The following is a 20,367-nucleotide window of genomic DNA, read 5'->3' as shown; positions in this document are numbered from 1 at the left end:
AGTGTTTTGAAATGGCAAACATGTGACTTTATGTCAGATTGTTGTGTCTTATGCAGAGAACCGTGTGCAGTGCATTTAAAAAGTGCCATTTTGAATTGCAAAATGTGTGTAAAGCAGAAAATGTGTTTAGACTTTTGGAGACTTGAGAAGAGGTTTTGCTCTCTGTGTGTCAGTTTAAATAATTGTGCTGTGCATGTCATTTTAGTGTGTTAGCAATTGGAAAAAACTGTAATGACTCATTCATTATCTGTCTCAATCATGGCAGTCACAGGCTTGATGTATTCATTGCTTTCAAAGAATATGGGACCAAATACTATACTTTTGGCTACTTTAATATACATTAATTCATGTATGAATAGATATGACAGGTTTAAAAAAATATACCACCAAAGAATATCAGTGTGGTTTAAATATGATTTGACTCTTTGCAGGCTGTCAGGCTGTCTAGTCACAGAAGAAGGCTGTGCTTCTCTGGTCTCAGCTCTGAGGTCAAACCCCTCATACCTGAGAGAGCTGGACCTGAGCTACAATCACCCAGGAGACTCAGGAGTCAGACTGCTCTCTGCTGGACTGGAGGATCCACACTGCAAACTGGAGAAACTCAAGTATGTTGAGGGTTTATGTCAATTTTCATATCAGACATGTTTGATTTATCAGGCTAGTTAAGAAAAACATTCTTTCCACCACTTGGACAAAGTTATATGCTGACTGTGTGTGTTTACCCGTGCGTGCGTGCGTGCGTGCGTGCGTGCGTGCGTGCGTGCGTGCGTGCGTGTGTGTGTGTGTGTGTGTGTGTGTGTGCGCGGTGTGTGTGTGTGTGTGTATGTGCACGTGTGTGAGTTGACGTGTATCACTCACTGACTGTCTGTTCTTCTGCTTACCGCTACAGTGTGGAACATGGTGGAGAGAACACAATGAAACCTGGGCTTAGAAAATGTGAGTGTTGACTGTTGTGAAGAATATGACCAAGCATAAGTCTTAACTTGAATTAAGACAAAGACCACCATCAATACTTACTTGGTCATATTAAATATTAGCTGTAGTTCTACTGAAGCAGAAATCAGTGACACCAACGTTTAGAAAGAGTTGCTTTGACAATGTGTGTGTCTGTGTATGTCTGTGGTGTTCTTGTTACGTTAGAAATGTGTGTGTTCATGCATGCATACATGAAGGTGTGTGTGTGTGTCCCGTGTGTGTGTGTAATTCATGTGTATAAGTGTGTTTTATAATGTAAAAATGATCATATCTTATATAAGTCTCAAGTTACCTTAACTTCTCCTTTTGATACCTAGAAACATCTACATTAAATGAATTAGTGAAAAGTGAGTTAATAACATTCTAATGTGAATGATGATGATTTCTAATATTGTGTCTGGTTTCATTCATCAGATGTCTGTGATCTCACACTGGACCCAAACACAGTAAACAGACTCCTCTCTCTGTCTGAGGAGAACAGAAAGGTGACATGGAGGAGAGAGAAGCAGCCGTATCCTGATCACCCAGAGAGATTTGACTACAGGAAGCAGGTGCTGTGTAGAGAGGGTCTGACTGGGCGCTGTTACTGGGAGGTAGAGTGGAGTGGGTTAAGGGCTGCTATAGGAGTGACATATAAAGGAATCAGCAGGAGAGGAGAGGGTGAGGACAGTCTGATTGGATGGAATGACAAGTCCTGGAGTCTGGTCTGCTCTGACAACCTTTACACGGCATGGCACAATAATAATCCCACTACTGTAGACATCCCCTCCTCCAGCTCCCACAGAGTAGGAGTGTATCTGGACTGGCCAGCCGGCACTCTGTCTTTCTACAGAGTCTCCTCTGACACACTGACCCACCTGTACACATTCTCCTCCACATTCACTGAGCCCCTCTATCCAGGGTTTCTGGTTTATGACTCCTCAGTGTCCCTGTGTCAGGAGGTCTTTGTGTCAAACACAACATGGACCTGCTGATGTCATCTGAGTGCGACTTATGTTTGTTGTTGGGCGCTGTTGGAAGCTGAAAGCTGAACGAGAAGTTTATTGTTTTTGTAAAGCTGACCGTGTTTTTATATACTTTTATTTTATGATGGATCCTGCGGCTCTGCTGGGCTTTATATGCTGTGAGCGCTGCTGTCTGTCCCGGGACCTGCAGCACTGTTGGGTTAGTTGCTGTGAGCGCTGCTGTCTGTCCCGGGATCCTGCAGCACTGTTGGGTTAGTTGCTGTGAGCGCTGCTGTCTGTCCCGGGATCCTGCAGCACTGTTGGGTTAGTTGCTGTGAGCGCTGCTGTCACGTCCTGGCCAGTATAAGGGTAAATTGTTATTGTAGTTTGGTCAGGACGTGGCAGAGGGTATTTGTTTTATGTAGTTCAGGGTGGTGTGTTTGTTAAAAGGGTGTTTGATTTAGTATTTCCGGGTTTTTGGTTTATGGTCTATGTTTGTGTTTCTATGGTTGATTAATTGGGGTTGGGACTCTCAATTGAAGGCAGGTGTTTTCTCTTTGCCTTTGATTGAGAGTCCCATATATTGGGGTGTGTTTGTGTTTGTCATTGGTGGGAGATTCTGTCACGCTTGTCCTTGGATTGCTGTGTTGCCTTCAAGGCTGTTATTTTGTCGTTCATCGTTTTGTTATTTTTGTATACGTGTTTGTTTGGTTTCTTCCTTCTTTTCCCGTCAATAAAGAAGATGAGTATACATGTCCCTGCTGCGTTTTGGTCCTCCGTTTCCAACGACAAGCGCGACAGCTGCTGTCTGTCCCGGGTATTGTAATGTTTTTAAAATGGTATAAACTGCCTTAATTTTGCTGGACCCCAGGAAGAAGAGATGTTGCTTTGGCAGCAGCTAATGGGGAGCCACAATAAATACAAATACAAAATAAAAACACAAATACAACATGATGTTTCACTCTAATCCTGGTCATGTTCAGTAAGACACACTGGGGCAACAATGTAGAATATCTCTCTAGTCATGTTCAGTAAGACACACTGGAGCAACAATGTAGAATATCTCTCTAGTGTGTAAACATATGATAGTAAATATTCATGAATACACACTATTGAAGTTGACAGACATTGTCAACTAGAGTCATTTATTAATAGAATGAATCACCACACTGTGTTGTAAAACCTGGTTTCATTTAGAAATCACTGATCTTGTTATTGGGCTTCTTGGTGTTTGTAAATATTGTTGTCTGTAGAATGTTTATTTGTCAAATTCTTGACACAACAATCTTGTTTCTGTATGAACTCAATTCCACTGAGTGAAATGTACATGTGACAGATGTGACTAATAAAGGTTCATCAACCAGATGAAAAAAGAGAGGTGTAAATGTTTTAATACTGATCAGAATATGACAGTACAGTAAATGGAGTACAGTAATAGGGGTTGTGTTCAGTACATTGAAATGGGTCTTATTCAGTTGAAAAGGAAGATTTTATGATCATACACACAGACCTTAACAGTGTAAAATGTCAACTTCAATGGGGTCGTAGCTGTATCTCAGTAATGTGTTTTTAGTGAACCTCCTTTCTCTGTCATCTCTGGTACAACACCCTCTGTGGGATCAGAAACAGCAAGGGGAGATGGAAAGATCCTATGAAGTGATTTCCTCTTTTGTACAGGTATTCCTTTAAGGCTGCTAGGTTACTGGTTGTCTACAATGACGACTCCTGTGGAAATATATACACGCTCGTTACGTTGCAGCATCAGGAAGTGATACTGTGCATTCAGTGTTAACATTATAATATCCACTATTCTGTCATTATAATATCCACTATTCTGACAACATAATATTCACTACATTATAAAATCCACTGTTCTGTTGTTATAATATCCACTATTCTGTCATTATAATATCCACTATTCTGTCATTCTAATATCCACTATTCTGTTATTGTAATAGCCACTAAATTATAATATATCCACTATTCTATCATTATAATATCCACTATTCTGTCATTATAATATCCACTATTCTGACATTATAATATCCACTATTCTATCATTATAATATCCACTATTCTGACATTATAATATCCACTATTCTGTCATTATAATATCCACTATTCTGACATTATAATATCCACTATTCTGACATTATAATATCCACTATTCTATCATTATAATATCCACTATTCTGACATTATAATATCCACTATTCTGTCATTATAATATACACTATTCTGTCATTATAATATCCACTACATTATAATGTCCACTATTCTGTCATTATAATGTCCACTATTCTGTCTTTATAATATCCACTACATTATAATATCCACTATTCTGTCATTATAATATACACTATTCTATCATTATAATATCCACTACATTATAATGTCCACTATTCTGTCATTATAATATCCACTATTCTGTCTTTATAATATCTACTATTCTGTCATAATATCCACTGTTCTGTCATTATAATATACACTATTCTGTCTTTATAATATCTACTATTCTGTCATAATATCCACTATTCTGTCATTATAATATACACTATTCTGTCTTTATAATATCTACTATTCTGTCATAATATCCACTGTTCTGTCATTATAATATCCACTATTCTGTCATTATAATATCAACTACATTATAATATCCACTATTCTGTCATTATAATATCCACTTCTGTCATTATAATATCCACTATTCTATCATTATAATATCCACTATTCTGACATTAGAATATCCACTATTCTGTCATTATAATATCCACTATTCTGACATTATAATATCCACTATTCTATCATTATAATATCCACTATTCTGACATTTTAATATCCACTATTCTGACATTATAATATCCACTATTTTATCATTATAATATCCACTATTCTGTCATTATAATATCAACTACATTATAATATCCACTATTCTGTCATTATAATATCCACTATTCTGTCATTATAATATTCACTATTCTGTCATTATAATATCCACTACATTATAATGTCCACTATTCTGTCATTATAATATACACTATTCTGTCATTATAATATCCACTACATTATAATGTCCACTATTCTGTCATTATAATATCCACTATTCTGTCATTATAATATCCACTACATTATAATATCCACTATTCTGTCATTATAATATACACTATTCTGTCATTATAATATCCACTACATTATAATGTCCACTATTCTGTCATTATAATGTCCACTATTCTATCATTATAATATCCACTATTCTGTCATTATAATATCCACTATTCTGTCATTATAATATCCACTACATTATAATGTCCACTATTCTGTCATTATAATATCCACTATTCTGTCATTATAATATCCACTACATTATAATGTCCACTATTCTGTCATTATAATATCCACTATTCTGTCTTTATAATATCTACTATTCTGTCATAATATCCACTGTTCTGTCATTATAATATACACTATTCTGTCTTTATAATATCTACTATTCTGTCATAATATCCACTATTCTGTCATTATAATATACACTATTCTGTCTTTATAATATCTACTATTCTGTCATAATATCCACTGTTCTGTCATTATAATATCCACTATTCTGTCATTATAATATCAACTACATTATAATATCCACTATTCTGTCATTATAATATCCACTTCTGTCATTATAATATCCACTATTCTATCATTATAATATCCACTATTCTGACATTAGAATATCCACTATTCTGTCATTATAATATCCACTATTCTGACATTATAATATCCACTATTCTATCATTATAATATCCACTATTCTGACATTATAATATCCACTATTCTGACATTATAATATCCACTATTCTATCATTATAATATCCACTATTCTGACATTTTAATATCCACTATTCTGACATTATAATATCCACTATTTTATCATTATAATATCCACTATTCTGTCATTATAATATCAACTACATTATAATATCCACTATTCTGTCATTATAATATCCACTATTCTGTCATTATAATATTCACTATTCTGTCATTATAATATCCACTATTCTGTCATTATAATATTCACTATTCTGTCATTATAATATCCACTACATTATAATATCCACTATTCTGTCATTATAATATCCACTATTCTGTCATTATAATATCCACTACATTATAATATCCACTATTCTGTCATTATAATATCCACTATTCTGTCATTATAATATTCACTATTCTGTCATTATAATATCCACTACATTATAATATCCACTATTCTGTCATTATAATATCCACTATTCTGTCATTATAATATCCACTACATTATAATATCCACTATTCTGTCATTATAATATCCACTATTCTGTCATTATAATATCCACTATTCTGTCATTATAATATCCACTATTCTGCCATTATAATATCCACTATTCTGTCATTATATCTACTATTCTGTCATTATAATATCCACAACAGCATACAAACGTACCTTCACTTTCATAATATTAGCAAATCACATGGCTTGTTCCACGACATTAGTCCCTTTTGGGTAGTGAAACTTGGTGAAAAAAAAACTGTTTGATTTCACCTAATTTTACATTATGTCATGAAGAGTACATATTCAACTTAATAAGCATGTTTTTCCATCTCAAGAGGTTAAATAAATGAAAAAATCCATAGTGCCTATTAAGTGCCAAGTAAAGTAAAATGGTTAACCATAACAGGGTTGACGAGTTCACGTTAAATCAGCCATAAATCCCGTCTGGCACAGTGGACGCGTCATAATACCCATAAAATGGTTCCAATGGTTTTTACGCCATTCATTTTTCACATTGTGAATTTGACAATTCAAAAAAAATGAAATGTGTGTTTGGTGTAGGCTTACCTTGGCGTGATGTTTTGATAGCCATGTAATTCTCTCTTGGATAAGGTGAGCTTTAGCAACATATTCACCTCAATTTACTCTAATAAATTCGTTATGATGATTACTGTTAAAAGTTACCTTGTCGGAGAGAGATTTGTGTGGTTATCAAAACATCACGCAAGGGTAAGCCTACATGAATCACGGACCTTAAAATGACGTAACAGGGTTCACCTTAAAATGACGTAACAGGGTTCACCTTAAAAGGAGGTACAGATAGTTGTTTTTTACATTAAAATGAATCACTAATCACATGAAATAAAATGAATCACTAATCACATGAAATAAAATGAATCACTAATCACATGAAATAAATAATCTTCAGCAATGGTTTTGTTCAAACAACAAAATAAACAAAGGCTTTACAATCATGGTGAAAACTTGTTGGGGTTAGGGGTGGGTTAAAATCTTCGAGTAAACACGAGAGAATTTTGCCACTTTCACTCATTCTATTGGGTCTCTTTGTTCAAAGACAGGGCAGGGAAGTGAACCCAGGTCCCTGGCGAGAAAGGAAAACACCCTATAGGGTTCTAGGGTTAACCCACATGGTGGGAAAGGCGTGTCCCCAGGGTTCGACTACTCAGTCCTTCACACGTCCGGGCCGTGCAATCTGATGGCCTCCCACTTCTGACACCAATGTAGCGAACGGCAGGGAAGAGAAGCAGGGTCTCTGGCTAAAAAAGCAAACTCCCTACACAGCAGGCCATTAGGGTAATTCTTGACTAAGCAAATACAACTCTGCCTCTTCCAGATAGGATAACTGTCAGAAAGTGGTGACAGGTACGATCTTAGAGATGGAAGCACTATTTCAAAAATGATCTTTAAAATAAATATATATATAAAAAATGAAGTGTTCTGATCAACCTGATATGTAATAAGTGCAATACGCCAGCAGGTGGCAGCAACCCAAATCCACGGTGTAGTTTCTCGTCGAGATTATTTCTGTCACTTCCGTGTCCGGTGAACCATCTTCACATTTGGAGTAACTTGTCAATTGTACGGTATGTTCTATCTTCAAATGGCATCTAAATGTCGATATTTGAATGTTTGCATTGTATATTGGGACAGATGATAAAGTTTGATATAAAAAAAAACTCGAATTCTGTTTGGTCGACGATCGGTGATATCCGCTGCAGCTGGGCTCTGACCTTGCAGTGTTGGCTAGCCAACAAACGTTAACTAGCTAACTGCTAGACCTTCAGCGGACTCTTGCTCTTTCAACGTCAAATATGATGTTATATGTCTAAAATATAACTAAATAAGATGATATAGCTAAATATCCACTTAGCTACATTGTTGGATTGTAGTATCTAGGCAAAGCTAACGACTATTTGTTAGCCTAGTTTAGTAGTTTGAGAGCTAGCTAAAACGTTAACCAGCTTGCCATCTGTCAGCAAACATGAGTTTGGTGCTGTCAGAACTTCTATTGGCTTTTTTGTTGGTTAGGACTCAGATCAGTTAGCCAGATAATAGCTACATCTCTAACAGTAACCACTAAATGACCGTGTTGTTGAGGAGTCAGGCTAGCTAGTTTCTAATCTCAGTGCACTGCCAGTCAAATGATCACCTGTGTGGGACCGGAACCTGCCTGATCAAGGGTGGTCATGACGTCATGCATTGGCGTGCAGTGGACATGCATGTACCATCCATCCCCGCAAGTGTCTTTTAACGGTTTTCTTCTTTCATGTTATGATCTGTATCTCTCTTGTGGGTTTTAGCAGCTACGGTGTATTGAATATCGCATGACTTTTATTTACCCCTTTTCCAATCTTTGACAGACAGAAAGATGGCTGGGAAACGTGCGGCATTGAAAGCCATTGACTGGTTGGCCTTTGCAGAGAGGGTTCCCCCCAACCAGAGGGCCATGTTCAACAACCTCAAGACGCGCTCAGATGCCATCGGTGCCAAGTATGTAGCCAACCTAGAGTTAACATTTAGGCCTTGTTCATGACTAGCACTTCAGAGCCAGCCAATAGAGGTCAAACTTTCACTTGCATTGATGTCAATGGGAAAATGAGTAAAACATTTTTAGGATTCTCCCATCTAGCTATTTATATGCCTATGTGAAAGGTGTGTAGTTGGAATTTAATTAAAGTATTGTCAACCAAGACACAGGTTGCTGCAAAGTGAGTGGGTCTCGTACATTCATGTTAGTGTAAATGAAAATCTCCACAAACTCCCACAATTAATGTTTTATAAGTGACATCAATGAGCTGTTGTTGATGGCTCTGTCTACAGGCTGTCCTCTCTGCCAGAGAAGCCTGTTACCATCGACTGGAGCTTCTACAAGACCAATGTGGCCAGAGCCGGCATGGTGGCTGAGTTTGAATCCAAGGTGAGATCCTAAGGCCTGTGATGAGTTTCATATGAGCTCTACCTGGGGAAAATAAAGTTACACACTTAACTATACTGAACAAAAATATAAACGTTCCATGCAAAATGTTAATGATTTTACTGAGTTACAGTTCATATAAGGAAGTCAGTCAATTAATATTAATTAATTAGTCCCTAATCTATGGATTTCACATGACTGGCCAGGGGTGCAGCCATGGGTGGGCCTGCACTTGGGAGACAGGCTCACCCAGTGGGGAGCAAGACCCAGCCAATCAGAATGAGTTTTCCCCCACAAAGGGGCTTTATTATAGAAAGAAATGCTCCTTGGTTTCATCAGCTGTCTGGTTGGCAGGTCTCAGACAATCCCGCAGGGGAAGAAGCTTGATGTGCATGTCCTGTGCTGCCGTGGTTACACAGGGTCTGTGTTTGTGAGGCCGGTTGGACGTACTGCCAAATAAAAAATTATGTTGGCTTATGGTATAGAAATGACAATTTAATTATCAGGCAACAGCTCTGGTGGACATTCCTGCAGCCAGCATGTCAATTGCACGCTCCCTCAAAACTTGAGACATCTGGGGCATTGTGTGACACAACTGCACATTTTAGAGTGGCCTTTTATTGTCCCCAGCACAAGGTGCACCTGTGTAATGATCATGCTGTTCAATCAGCCTTTGATATGCCACACCTGTCAGGTGGATTAAATATCTTGGCAAAGAAGAAATGATCAGTAACAGGAATGCAAAAAACATTTTGCATATAGAAAAGTTTAGGTGATCTTTTATTTCAGCTCATTAACCTCATTTTGGGCACACTATTCAACAGCCAGTGAAAAATCAGAGCGCCAAATTCAAAACAACAAAATGTCATAATTCAAAGTTCTCAAACACACGACTATTTTACACCATTTTAAAGGTACACCTCTCCTTAATGTAACCACATTGTTCGATTTCAAAAAGGATTTACGGCGAAAGCATAAAGTTAGATTATGTTAGGACAGGTACAACACAAGAAAAACCACACAGCCATTTTCAAAGCAGGAGAGGGGTCTCAAATACCAGAAATTCAGCTAAAATTAAGCATTAACCTTTGACGATCTTCATCAGATGACACTCGTAGGACTCAATGTTAGACAATACATGTATGTTTTGTTCGATAAAGTTCATATTTATATCCAAAAACAGCATTTTACATTGGCGCGGGATGTTCAGAAAATATTTAGCCTCCAATACTGGCGGTGAAGCAGCACAACAATTTACAAAAATACACATCATAAACGTTGATAAAATATTAAACTGTAATTCAAAGAATTTTAGATAACCATCTCCTTTATGCAACCGCTGTGACAGATTTCAAAAAAGCTTCACGGGGAAAGCACACTTTGCAATAATCTGAGTACGGCGCTCAGAAACATACACTAGGCAATATAGATACCCGCCATTTTGGAGTCATCTAAAATCATAAATAGCATTATAAATATTCACTTACCTTTGATGATCTTCATCAGAAGGCACTTCCAGGAATCCCAGGTCCACAATAAATGTTGTTTTGTTCGATAAAGTCCATAATTTATGTCCAAATAGCTCCTTGTTGTTTGCACGTTCAGTAAGCTACCCCAAATGTAGGAAGCACGCCCAAAATTTCACGACGAAAAGTTTAAAAAAAGTTATATTTACGTTCGTTGAAACATGTCAAATGTTGTATAGCATGTGTGTTGGATAGGCAATGACTTGAAGACTACAAGCACCAGATTTCCCACTTCCTGGTTAGATTTTTCTCAGGTTTTTGCCTGCCATATGATTTCTGTTATACTCACAGACATCATTTAAACAGTTTTAGAAACTTCAGAGTGTTTTCTATCCAAATCTACTAATATACATATATATATATATATACATATACATATATATATATATATATATATATATATATATATATATATATATATATATATATGTATATGTATGTATGTATGTATATTCTACTTCCTGGGCCTGAGTAGTAGGCCGTTTAATTTGGGTACGTTTTTTAATCTGGCCGTGAAAATACTGCCCCTTACCCTAGAGAAGTTAAACATAGGACCAGCACTTTACATGTTGCGATTATATTTTTGTTCAGCATATTAGTCTGGTATGTAGTATTCTGTCCACTGTGTTGTGCTGTAACACTGGTTCAGTCACAACAATAGTAGTCTGGTATGTAGTATTCTGTCCACTGTGTTGTGCTGTAACACTGGTTCAGTCACAACAATATTAGTCTGGTATGTAGTATTCTGTCCACTGTGTTGTGCTGTAACACTGGTTCAGTCACAACAATATTAGTCTGGTATGTAGTATTCTGTCCACTGTGTTGTGCTGTAACACTGGTTCAGTCACAACAATATTAGTCTGGTATGTAATATTCTGTCCACTGTGTTGTGCTGTAACACTGGTTCAGTCACAACAATATTAGTCTGGTATGTAGTATTCTGTCCACTGTGTTGTGCTGTAACACTGGTTCAGTCACAACAATAGTAGTCTGGTATGTAGTATTCTGTCCACTGTGTTGTGCTGTAACACTGGTTCAGTCACAACAATATTAGTCTGGTATGTAGTATTCTGTCCACTGTGTTGTGCTGTAACACTGGTTCAGTCACAACAATATTAGTCTGGTATGTAGTATTCTGTCCACTGTGTTGTGCTGTAACACTGGTTCAGTCACAACAATATTAGTCTGGTATGTAGTATTCTGTCCACTGTGTTGTGCTGTAACGTTGATTCAGTCACAACATAACTAAGTTGTTTTAGAGTAGAACATGTCATCATCGATCCCTATCAGACATCAGTGTGATTATTATGATGAAAAACGTTCTTGAACCAGGGATGGTTCTGGAACTTCATGCTTCAATCAATCAAATGTATTTATATTAGTGTTTTCAAGATACCAGTATCGCAATACTAGGAAGTAAGGAAGCCAAGGAAACTACATGAAGCGGACAACATTTCTTGAGGAACACAGTCCTAATGTTGCCTTATGTTGTCACCCAGAGTCACATTTGTTTATTTTTCAAGCTGTAACACACAATAATAATTTAAATGACTCCTCACTGTGCTCCAGTTCATTCCTGTATTAATATTACAGCAGCTAGCTAATTAATTAAACACTAAAGGACCATATAGTTAAGTCTCCTTCGTGTTTTCTTTTTTGCCAAGGAAAATCTGATATGGTAGTACCGCGATAGTGGTATTGTGATGACACTGCTTTATATAGCCCTTTCTACAACAACATTAGTCCCAAAGTGCTTAACAGTTAGTATTGGTCTATTATATTTCCTGTCCTCCTCTCCTGTCCTCATCTCACCCTTCTCTCCATCTCCTGTCTCCCTCATCTCACCCCTCTCTCCATCTCCTGTCTCCCTCATCTCACCCCTCTCTCCATCTCCTGTCCTCCTCAGTTCTCAGCCCTGACCATCCCTGAGCCCAAGGACACAGCCACAGCTGCCATCAACACACAGGAGGCAGAGGCGGTGAGTAGTAGCTCTGGGTTAAAAGTTACTAATTCAGAATGACTCTTCACTGTTCTGCTGTAGTGATTCAGAATGACTCCTCACTGTTCTGCTGTAGTGATTCAGAATGACTCCTCACTGTTCTGCGCAACTGATTCAGAATGACTCCTCACTGTGCTCCAGTTCATTCCTGTATTAATATTACAGCAGCTAGCTAATTAATAAAACACTAAATGTAGCTCAGTTGGTAGAGCATGGTGTTTGCAACACCAGGGTTGTGGGTTCGATTCCCACGGGGGGCCAGCACAGGAAAAAAAAAAAAAAATGTATGAAATTGTATGAAATGTATGCATTCACTACTGTAAGTCGCTCTGGATAAGAGCGTCTGCTAAATGACTAAAATGTAAATGTAAATGTATTATGGCACTTTGACACAGACACTGTTATGTTGTGGTGTTCTCTGTCCTGGAGGAAGTGGTGATGAATGAGCTCAGAGTTCCATTTCAAGAGGTAACGCCTCATTATGCAGAGCACTCACTGCTCTTGATGCTTCCTCCATTATTATTGGTTTTCTTCTTTGTTTCAGAACAAAGCTGCTGTTGCCTACGTGGAGGCTTCCAAAGCTCGTATCGGCCAGTACGAGAAGGAGGTGGGTTACACACACGCCACTCCAAACCACACACACACTCCCCTACACCCGGATTTCCTTAGAATGTCTCTTCATATTTCAGGATATTAGTACACAGTCAGCAGTAGACCCCCTGAGGAAAAACTCCACTATTTAGAGACATGTACAGTACCAGTCAAAATTTGGACCTACTCATTCAAGGGTTTTTCTTTATTTGACTGTTTTCTACATTGTAAAATGATTCATTTGTTTAACACTTTTTTTGTTACATGATTCCATGTGTTATTTCATAGTTTTGAGAATATGTAGAATATAGTAATAATAAAGACAAACCCTGGAATGAGTAGGTCTGTCCAAACTTTTGACTGGTACTGTAGTTCTCTCTGTTGATCCACCTTCCTCTCTTCCAGTATTTAGAGACATGTAGTTCTCTCTGTTGATCCACCTTCCTCTCTTCCAGTATTTAGAGACATGTAGTTCTCTCTGTTGATCCACCTTCCTCTCTTCCAGTATTTAGAGACATGTAGTTCTCTCTGTTGATCCACCTTCCTCTCTTCCAGTATTTAGAGACATGTAGTTCTCTCTGTTGATCCACCTTCCTCTCTTCCAGTATTTAGAGACATGTAGTTCTCTCTGTTGATCCACCTTCCTCTCTTCCAGTATTTAGAGACATGTAGTTCTCTCTGTTGATCCACCTTCCTCTCTCCCAGTATTTAGAGACATGTAGTTCTCTCTGTTGATCCACCTTCCTCTCTCCCAGTATTTAGAGACATGTAGTTCTCTTCTCTCTGTTGATCCACCTTCCTCTCTCCCAGTATTTAGAGACATGTAGTTCTCTTCTCTCTGTTGATCCACCTTCCTCTCTCCCAGTATTTAGAGACATGTAGTTCTCTTCTCTCTGTTGATCCACCTTCCTCTCTCCCAGTATTTAGAGACATGTAGTTCTCTCTGTTGATCCACCTTCCTCTCTCCCAGTATTTAGAGACATGTAGTTCTCTCTGTTGATCCACCTTCCTCTCTCCCAGTATTTAGAGACATGTAGTTCTCTTCTCTCTGATGATCCACCTTCTTCTCTTCCAGCTGGAGAAGTTCCAGAACATGATTCCCTTCGACCAGATGACCATCGATGATCTGAACGACACGTTCCCTGAGACCAAGCTGGACAAGGAGAAGCACCCGTACTGGCCCCACAAGCCCATCGCTGAGCTGTAAACTGGCCCTCAGTGCTTCCTAGATAATATTCTACTTTCCTCTGGTGAAAGGTTGTATAGTGTCCTATGTATAAAGTCAAGTCCTGTTTCATCTACAAAGACAGTTTGTGAAATAACTGCTTATTGTTATTGAGCAACTGAGTAAGGTCATCTGGTCCTTTGAATGGAAATAAACATTTATGGAAATTGAATACGATTTGTGTTATTATTTTGTGTAACGTTTATTTAACAAAAGACTTAAGGGGTGATAGTAGTTAAAACTATTTTGCGAGGGCACAATTTATATGTTCATCAACTCATGTGAAATGATTTTCCATAGTCACTTATGTTTAGAGTGTGGGAATATCCTGATGGTTTGTGTTGATTCAGTAATATAGGACTGTTGTTTTAGGCTACGACAGACTTCCTGTTGGACAATCCTCTCCTCTGTCCATCTGTCCAAGTGAGTTCCCTCCAGAGAAGATCCCACCATCTCCTGGGAAGCAGGAAGGGAATCTACTGGTGCTTTGTGTTGATTCAATAACATACAGTATAACTGTTGGACAGCATATAGACAATGTCTAACAATGGGCATGTCCCAAACTGCACCCTATTCCCGATACAGTGCCCAACTTTTGACCAGAGCCCTATGGCACCCTATTCTCTATATAGTGCACTACTTTTGACTGGCTCTTGTCAAAAGTAGTGCAATATATAGGAAATAGGGTGCTATTTGGGATGTAGCCACTAATGAGACTGGTATACATTAGGGCACATGTCTCCCCTCCTACAACTGTACTGGTTTCATCCCCTGGAGACTTTTATTTGGAGAGACTCTAAATGACTTGTCTGTGTCAATCCAACTCCCTAGTCATGGGAAGAGGTCTTGTTTCCTGTCCTCTGGGGTTTCTCATGTCTACAGGTATGGGAAGAGGTCTTGTTTCCTGTCCTCTGGGGTTTCTCATGTCTACAGGTATGGGAAGAGGTCTTGTTTCCTGTCCTCTGGGGTTTCTCATGTCTACAGGTATGGGAAGAGGTCTTGTTTCCTGTCCTCTGGGGTTTCTCATGTCTACAGGTATGGGAAGAGGTCTTGTTTCCTGTCCTCTGGGGTTTCTCATGTCTACAGGTATGGGAAGAGGTCTTGTTTCCTGTCCTCTGGGGTTTCTCATGTCTACAGGTATGGGAAGAGGTCTTGTTTCCTGTCCTCTGGGGTTTCTCATGTCTACAGGTATGGGAAGAGGTCTTGTTTCCTGTCCTCTGGGGTTTCTCATGTCTACAGGTAGGTAGCCTTGATCTTCCTCTTGGGTGTGACGGGCCTAGTTCAGAAACAACCCCCACCCATTCTCCCATGACCTTCTCAATCCTTTCAAATGGCATCCTAATCCCTTTCTAGTGCACCACTCTTCTTGACCAGAGCCCTGTGGGTCCTGATGAAAAGTATCCCACTAAATAGGGAATAGGGAGCCATTTCGGGCACATCCAAGGTGGTACGGGCTTGATGTTGTTTCTGGACAGGGCAACCCTCTCTTATGTTCTGGTGACTATAGGATGACCCAGTGTTGTCTCAGTGTTCTGGTGACTATAGGATGACCCAGTGTTGTCTCAGTGTTCTGGTGACTATAGGATGACCCAGTGTTGTCTCAGTGTTCTGGTGACTATAGGATGACCCAGTGTTGTCTCAGTGTTCTGGTGACTATAGGATGACCCAGTGTTCTGGTGACTATAGGATGACCCAGTGTTGTCTCAGTGTTCTGGTGACTATAGGATGACCCAGTGTTGTCTCAGTGTTCTGGTGACTATAGGATGACCCAGTGTTGTCTCAGTGTTCTGGTGACTATAGGATGACCCAGTGTTGTCTCAGTGTTCTGGTGACTATAGGATGACCCAGTGTTGTCTCAGTGTTCTGGTGACTATAGGATGACCCAGTGTTGTCTCAGTGTTCTGGTGACTATAGGATGACCCAGTGTTGTCTCAGTGTTCTGGTGACCCAGTGTGACCCAGTGTTGTTCTGGTGACTATAGGATGACCCAGTGTTGTCTCAGTGTTCTGGTGACTATAGGATGACCCAGTGTTGTCTCAGTGTTCTGGTGACTATAGGATGACCCAGTGTTGTCTCAGTGTTCTGGTGACTATAGGATGACCCAGTGTTGTCTCAGTGTTCTGGTGACTATAGGATGACCCAGTGTTCTGGTGACTATAGGATGACCCAGTGTTGTCTCAGTGTTCTGTAGCTCATCCATCATGACTTGAGTTGGACAGCACTCCTGTACTTCACATGGCTGTGGCCACGACCCCAAGTCTTTTAGTGTGTCACTGTTGTTCCTCCTCTGTTATGACTACAGTATAAATCTCCATGGTTGGAAACATGAGAGGTCTCCAGGGCCTTTTCTACATGAAGCTCAGTCTCACTGTGTTATTCTGGGTTCTCTGTCAGACTGCAGACTGGCTGCTGATGTTAGGGTTTGGTCAGTGGGTTGAGGCAAGCCTTTGATTCAGTCAGTGTCAGCAATGTAATATGGTGATGGAGCAATGTGGCCTAATTAAATGACCCATGTTTCACATTAACCAAGTTGTCCACAGTGAAACCCTGACCTACTGACCTTAGTTAAGAATGTTCATTGACACTAATTGGAACAAACACTTGTATATCATATTCATAACTTGTTTTCTCTTTCCTGTCTTCTTACTGTATGTTCCTACAACATAAATTAATACGTTTTTCCAGTAGGGGGCAGCATTTGTCTGTTGTACAGATGACTGGCTTAATAGTATTGGTTAACTATCAGATACTTTAGCTGTGCTTCATTGAGCTTGCCTGGTGCAATTTAAGCAATAGAATAGTCCCAAAAGTGCAAACCCTGCCCATATGGCACTCCAGGCAAGCTCAATCAAACAGTCAAATTAAAGAAAACAAATTCTTATTTGAGCCCAGGTCTGCTATGAAACCCTGGTCCCCTGTCTTTCTCCATCTCACTATAGGTTGATGGGGAACCAGGACAGAGCGGAGTCTTCCTCCCCAGCCGGCAGTGAGGACTCCGGGGTTAGCACGTCACCGTGTGTCCAGGCTCTGCTCTCTCATTAGGCCACAATAGGGGTCGCATTTTCTCACTCTCTCTATATCTGGCACAAACAAAGGTGTGATTGTTGCATGATTTTTACACCCCAATGAAAATGCCAGTGAGGAGGGAGGGAGGAGTTTACCAGACCGTTCCTGTCTAATGGACACAGGTCTGGTTGTTGACTAGGAATCAGTCTGAAATTGCATTACATGTTATACTATAATATGATTCATTTTATTTAAGTGAAAATACATTTTATCCAGGGGCCTTTACAGCTAAGACACTACATCACTTATTCATATGCACACTGAATGAAAAATAGCCTTTTATATCTGTGCAGCTTGCGGCTGTGGCATTTAGGATATTTCGATTTAACCAACTTTTTGTAATTGAGTGTACTTCCGAAACAGTTAGGGATTCTACTCTTATAATAGCATATTCATTGAGTAATATGATAATGCTATCTTAGTAATAGCATTAGTAATGTGGCACCACCCTTGTGACACAGGCCTTCTGCTTTAACGCGCACACACACACACACACACACACACACTTAGAGATCTCTATACTGACCAACCATATAGAGTAGAATACATTTGAATAGATTAGAATGGATATAATATATTTTAATAGATTGGAATATAATATATTAGAATAGATAAGAATATATTAGACTATAATATATTAGAATGGATTCTAATGTATTATAATACATTAGAATATAATAGAATAGATTAGAATATATTGGATTACAATAGAATAGATTGGAATAGAACATATTAGAATAGAATGTAATATAATATATTAGACTAGACGGTAAAATAATGTATTAGAATAGACTAGAAGGTAATATAATAGATTAGATTAGACTAGAATGTATCAGAATATATTAGGATAGAATAGACTACAATAGAACAACATTGTTCCCAGAGGGAACTTCAGTAGATGCTTAGAGCAGCTGGATGGACTGAGGTTCAATACGCAGCTCCTTGATAGAAGAGCTTTTCTCTAGTCTGAACCGACTGGTTCTTTTACAGTATCCATAGTTATAGTACGGACACTGACTTCTGTCATGGAGCGGATTCTGTCCCTAGTCTGCCTGCTAACAGGTGATCCAGAGCGTCTGGCTTCCCCTACAGGGAGGTGAAGAAAGAGAGTTCAGCCTGTCCCTGCCTCTTCACATGTACACCAGCCCACGTTCACATCACCCTCACCCTCCCTGGGTGTTAGGTTAGTGTGGTGGTGCTGGTGGCGGAGGCCGGGTTTCAATATTGCTCCACACTCTCCAACCCTCCATCAGTAATTCCACTTTAATTAATTCCCTGCCAGATGGAAATTCCTGTGTTTTTTTGTTGTTTCAATGAAATGCTGTGTGATGTGTTTTATTATGAAGTCAGATTGGATTGGTGGTGAACTGATCTGCTTTGCTACAGTGCTGCGCGGAAGGAGGCAGGAATGCTGATAACTAGAAGGTTTACAGTTCTCAAGCAGTAACCATGGAGATAGCTCTCACACAATGGTGTCCTTTTAAAGCCACAGAGAGGGAGTGAGGTGGAGGGGGGTTCTCATTGAGTCACTGGTCCTGTGGTGTGATATTAGGAAAGACCTCTTTCCCCTTTCCTCTGTTCTGTTAATTATTGGTTTAAGTGGTGACCATAGCGATTTACCCAGACTAACATTATTATTGACTGGCCAGAGTAGTAACTAGTAGTAACTAGAGTAGTAACCAGAGTAGTAACTAGTAGTAACTAGAGTTTAATAAAGTCAAAGCTTCTCATGATTGGATGTAAAAGGGATACGTCATGTAAAGTAGCTGGGATTCATCAATGGACTATTTTGGGTTCACACACACACACACACACACACACACACACACACACACACACATACAGTACACACAGTGATGGACAAAGTACTCAATTGTCATACTTGAGTAAAAATAAAGATACCTTAATAGAAAATGACTCAAGTAAAAATGAATGTCACCCAGTAAAATACTACTTTAGTAAAAGTCTAAAAGTATTTGGTTTTAAATATACTTAAGTATCAAAAGTAAAAGTATAAATAATTTAAAATTGCTTATATTAAGAAAACCAGACATCACTATTTTGTTGTTGTGTTTTTTACGGACATAATTTCCATATGAAGCATGTGTGTTTAGTGAGTCCGCTAGATCAGAGGCAGTAGAGATGACCAGGGATGTTTTCTTGATAAATACATAAATTGGACCATTTTCCTGTCCTGCTAAGCATTCAAAATGTAATGAGAACTTTTGGGTGTCAGGGAAAATGTATGGAGTAAAAAGTACCTTATTTTCTCTGGGAATGTAGTGAAGTAAAAGTTGTCAAAAATATAATTAGTAAAGTAAAGTGCAGATACCCCAAAAAACGACTTAAGTAGTACTTAAAAGTAGAGGTTAAATACTTTACACCACTGCACACACACACACACAAACACTCATGCACATGGCAGTATTTCAGGGAACCTCTAAACCACATGATTTTAATGATGATTTATTGTCATATCTTTGTTAGCTTTTCTGTTGTCTTTCTCCTGCGTCATCTCAGAGTGGGTCTGTTGAGTTACGAAGAGGACAATGTGAGGGCTTGTGTTAAGAGAAACCAACTTGGTATAGCCATCATGTCTCTCTCTCTCTCTCTCTCTCTCTCTCTCTCTCTCTCTCTCTCTCTCTCTCTCTCTCTCTCTCTCTCTCTCCTCTCCTCTCTCTCTCTCTCTCATCTCTCCTCTCCTCCTCTCGTCTCTCTCTCCTCCTCTCCTATCTCCCTCCCTCTCCTCTCCAATCACTCTCTCTCTCTCTCTCTCTCTCCTCTTCTCTCTCTCTCTCTCGGCTCT

The 20,367-nt window shown here is 39.0% G+C and overlaps 1 protein-coding gene across 2 annotated transcripts; it reads left to right on the top strand.

Annotated features, from left to right (window-relative positions):
- Positions 1–7,741: 7,741 nt before the first annotated feature.
- On the top strand, positions 7,742–14,667 carry LOC115208289 (ATP synthase subunit d, mitochondrial). 2 transcript variants are annotated; one of them, XM_029776236.1, is made up of 6 exons: positions 7,742–7,823; positions 8,605–8,730; positions 9,061–9,157; positions 12,587–12,658; positions 13,224–13,286; positions 14,346–14,667. In XM_029776236.1, the coding sequence occupies exons 2-6, from the start codon at positions 8,609–8,611 to the stop codon at positions 14,475–14,477; spliced, it is 486 nt and encodes a 161-aa protein (XP_029632096.1). In that variant the 5' UTR covers positions 7,742–7,823; positions 8,605–8,608; the 3' UTR covers positions 14,478–14,667. The 2 variants fall into 2 exon arrangements, with proteins under 2 accessions (XP_029632096.1, XP_029632088.1); XM_029776228.1 differs by having other exon boundaries at positions 7,747–7,823; positions 8,601–8,730.
- The last annotated feature ends 5,700 nt before the right edge of the window (positions 14,668–20,367 follow it).

This window comes from Salmo trutta, chromosome 1 (assembly GCF_901001165.1).
Source record: "Salmo trutta chromosome 1, fSalTru1.1, whole genome shotgun sequence".
Classification (NCBI taxonomy): Eukaryota; Metazoa; Chordata; class Actinopteri; order Salmoniformes; family Salmonidae; genus Salmo; species Salmo trutta.
This window is presented reverse-complemented; position numbering and strand designations above follow the sequence as displayed.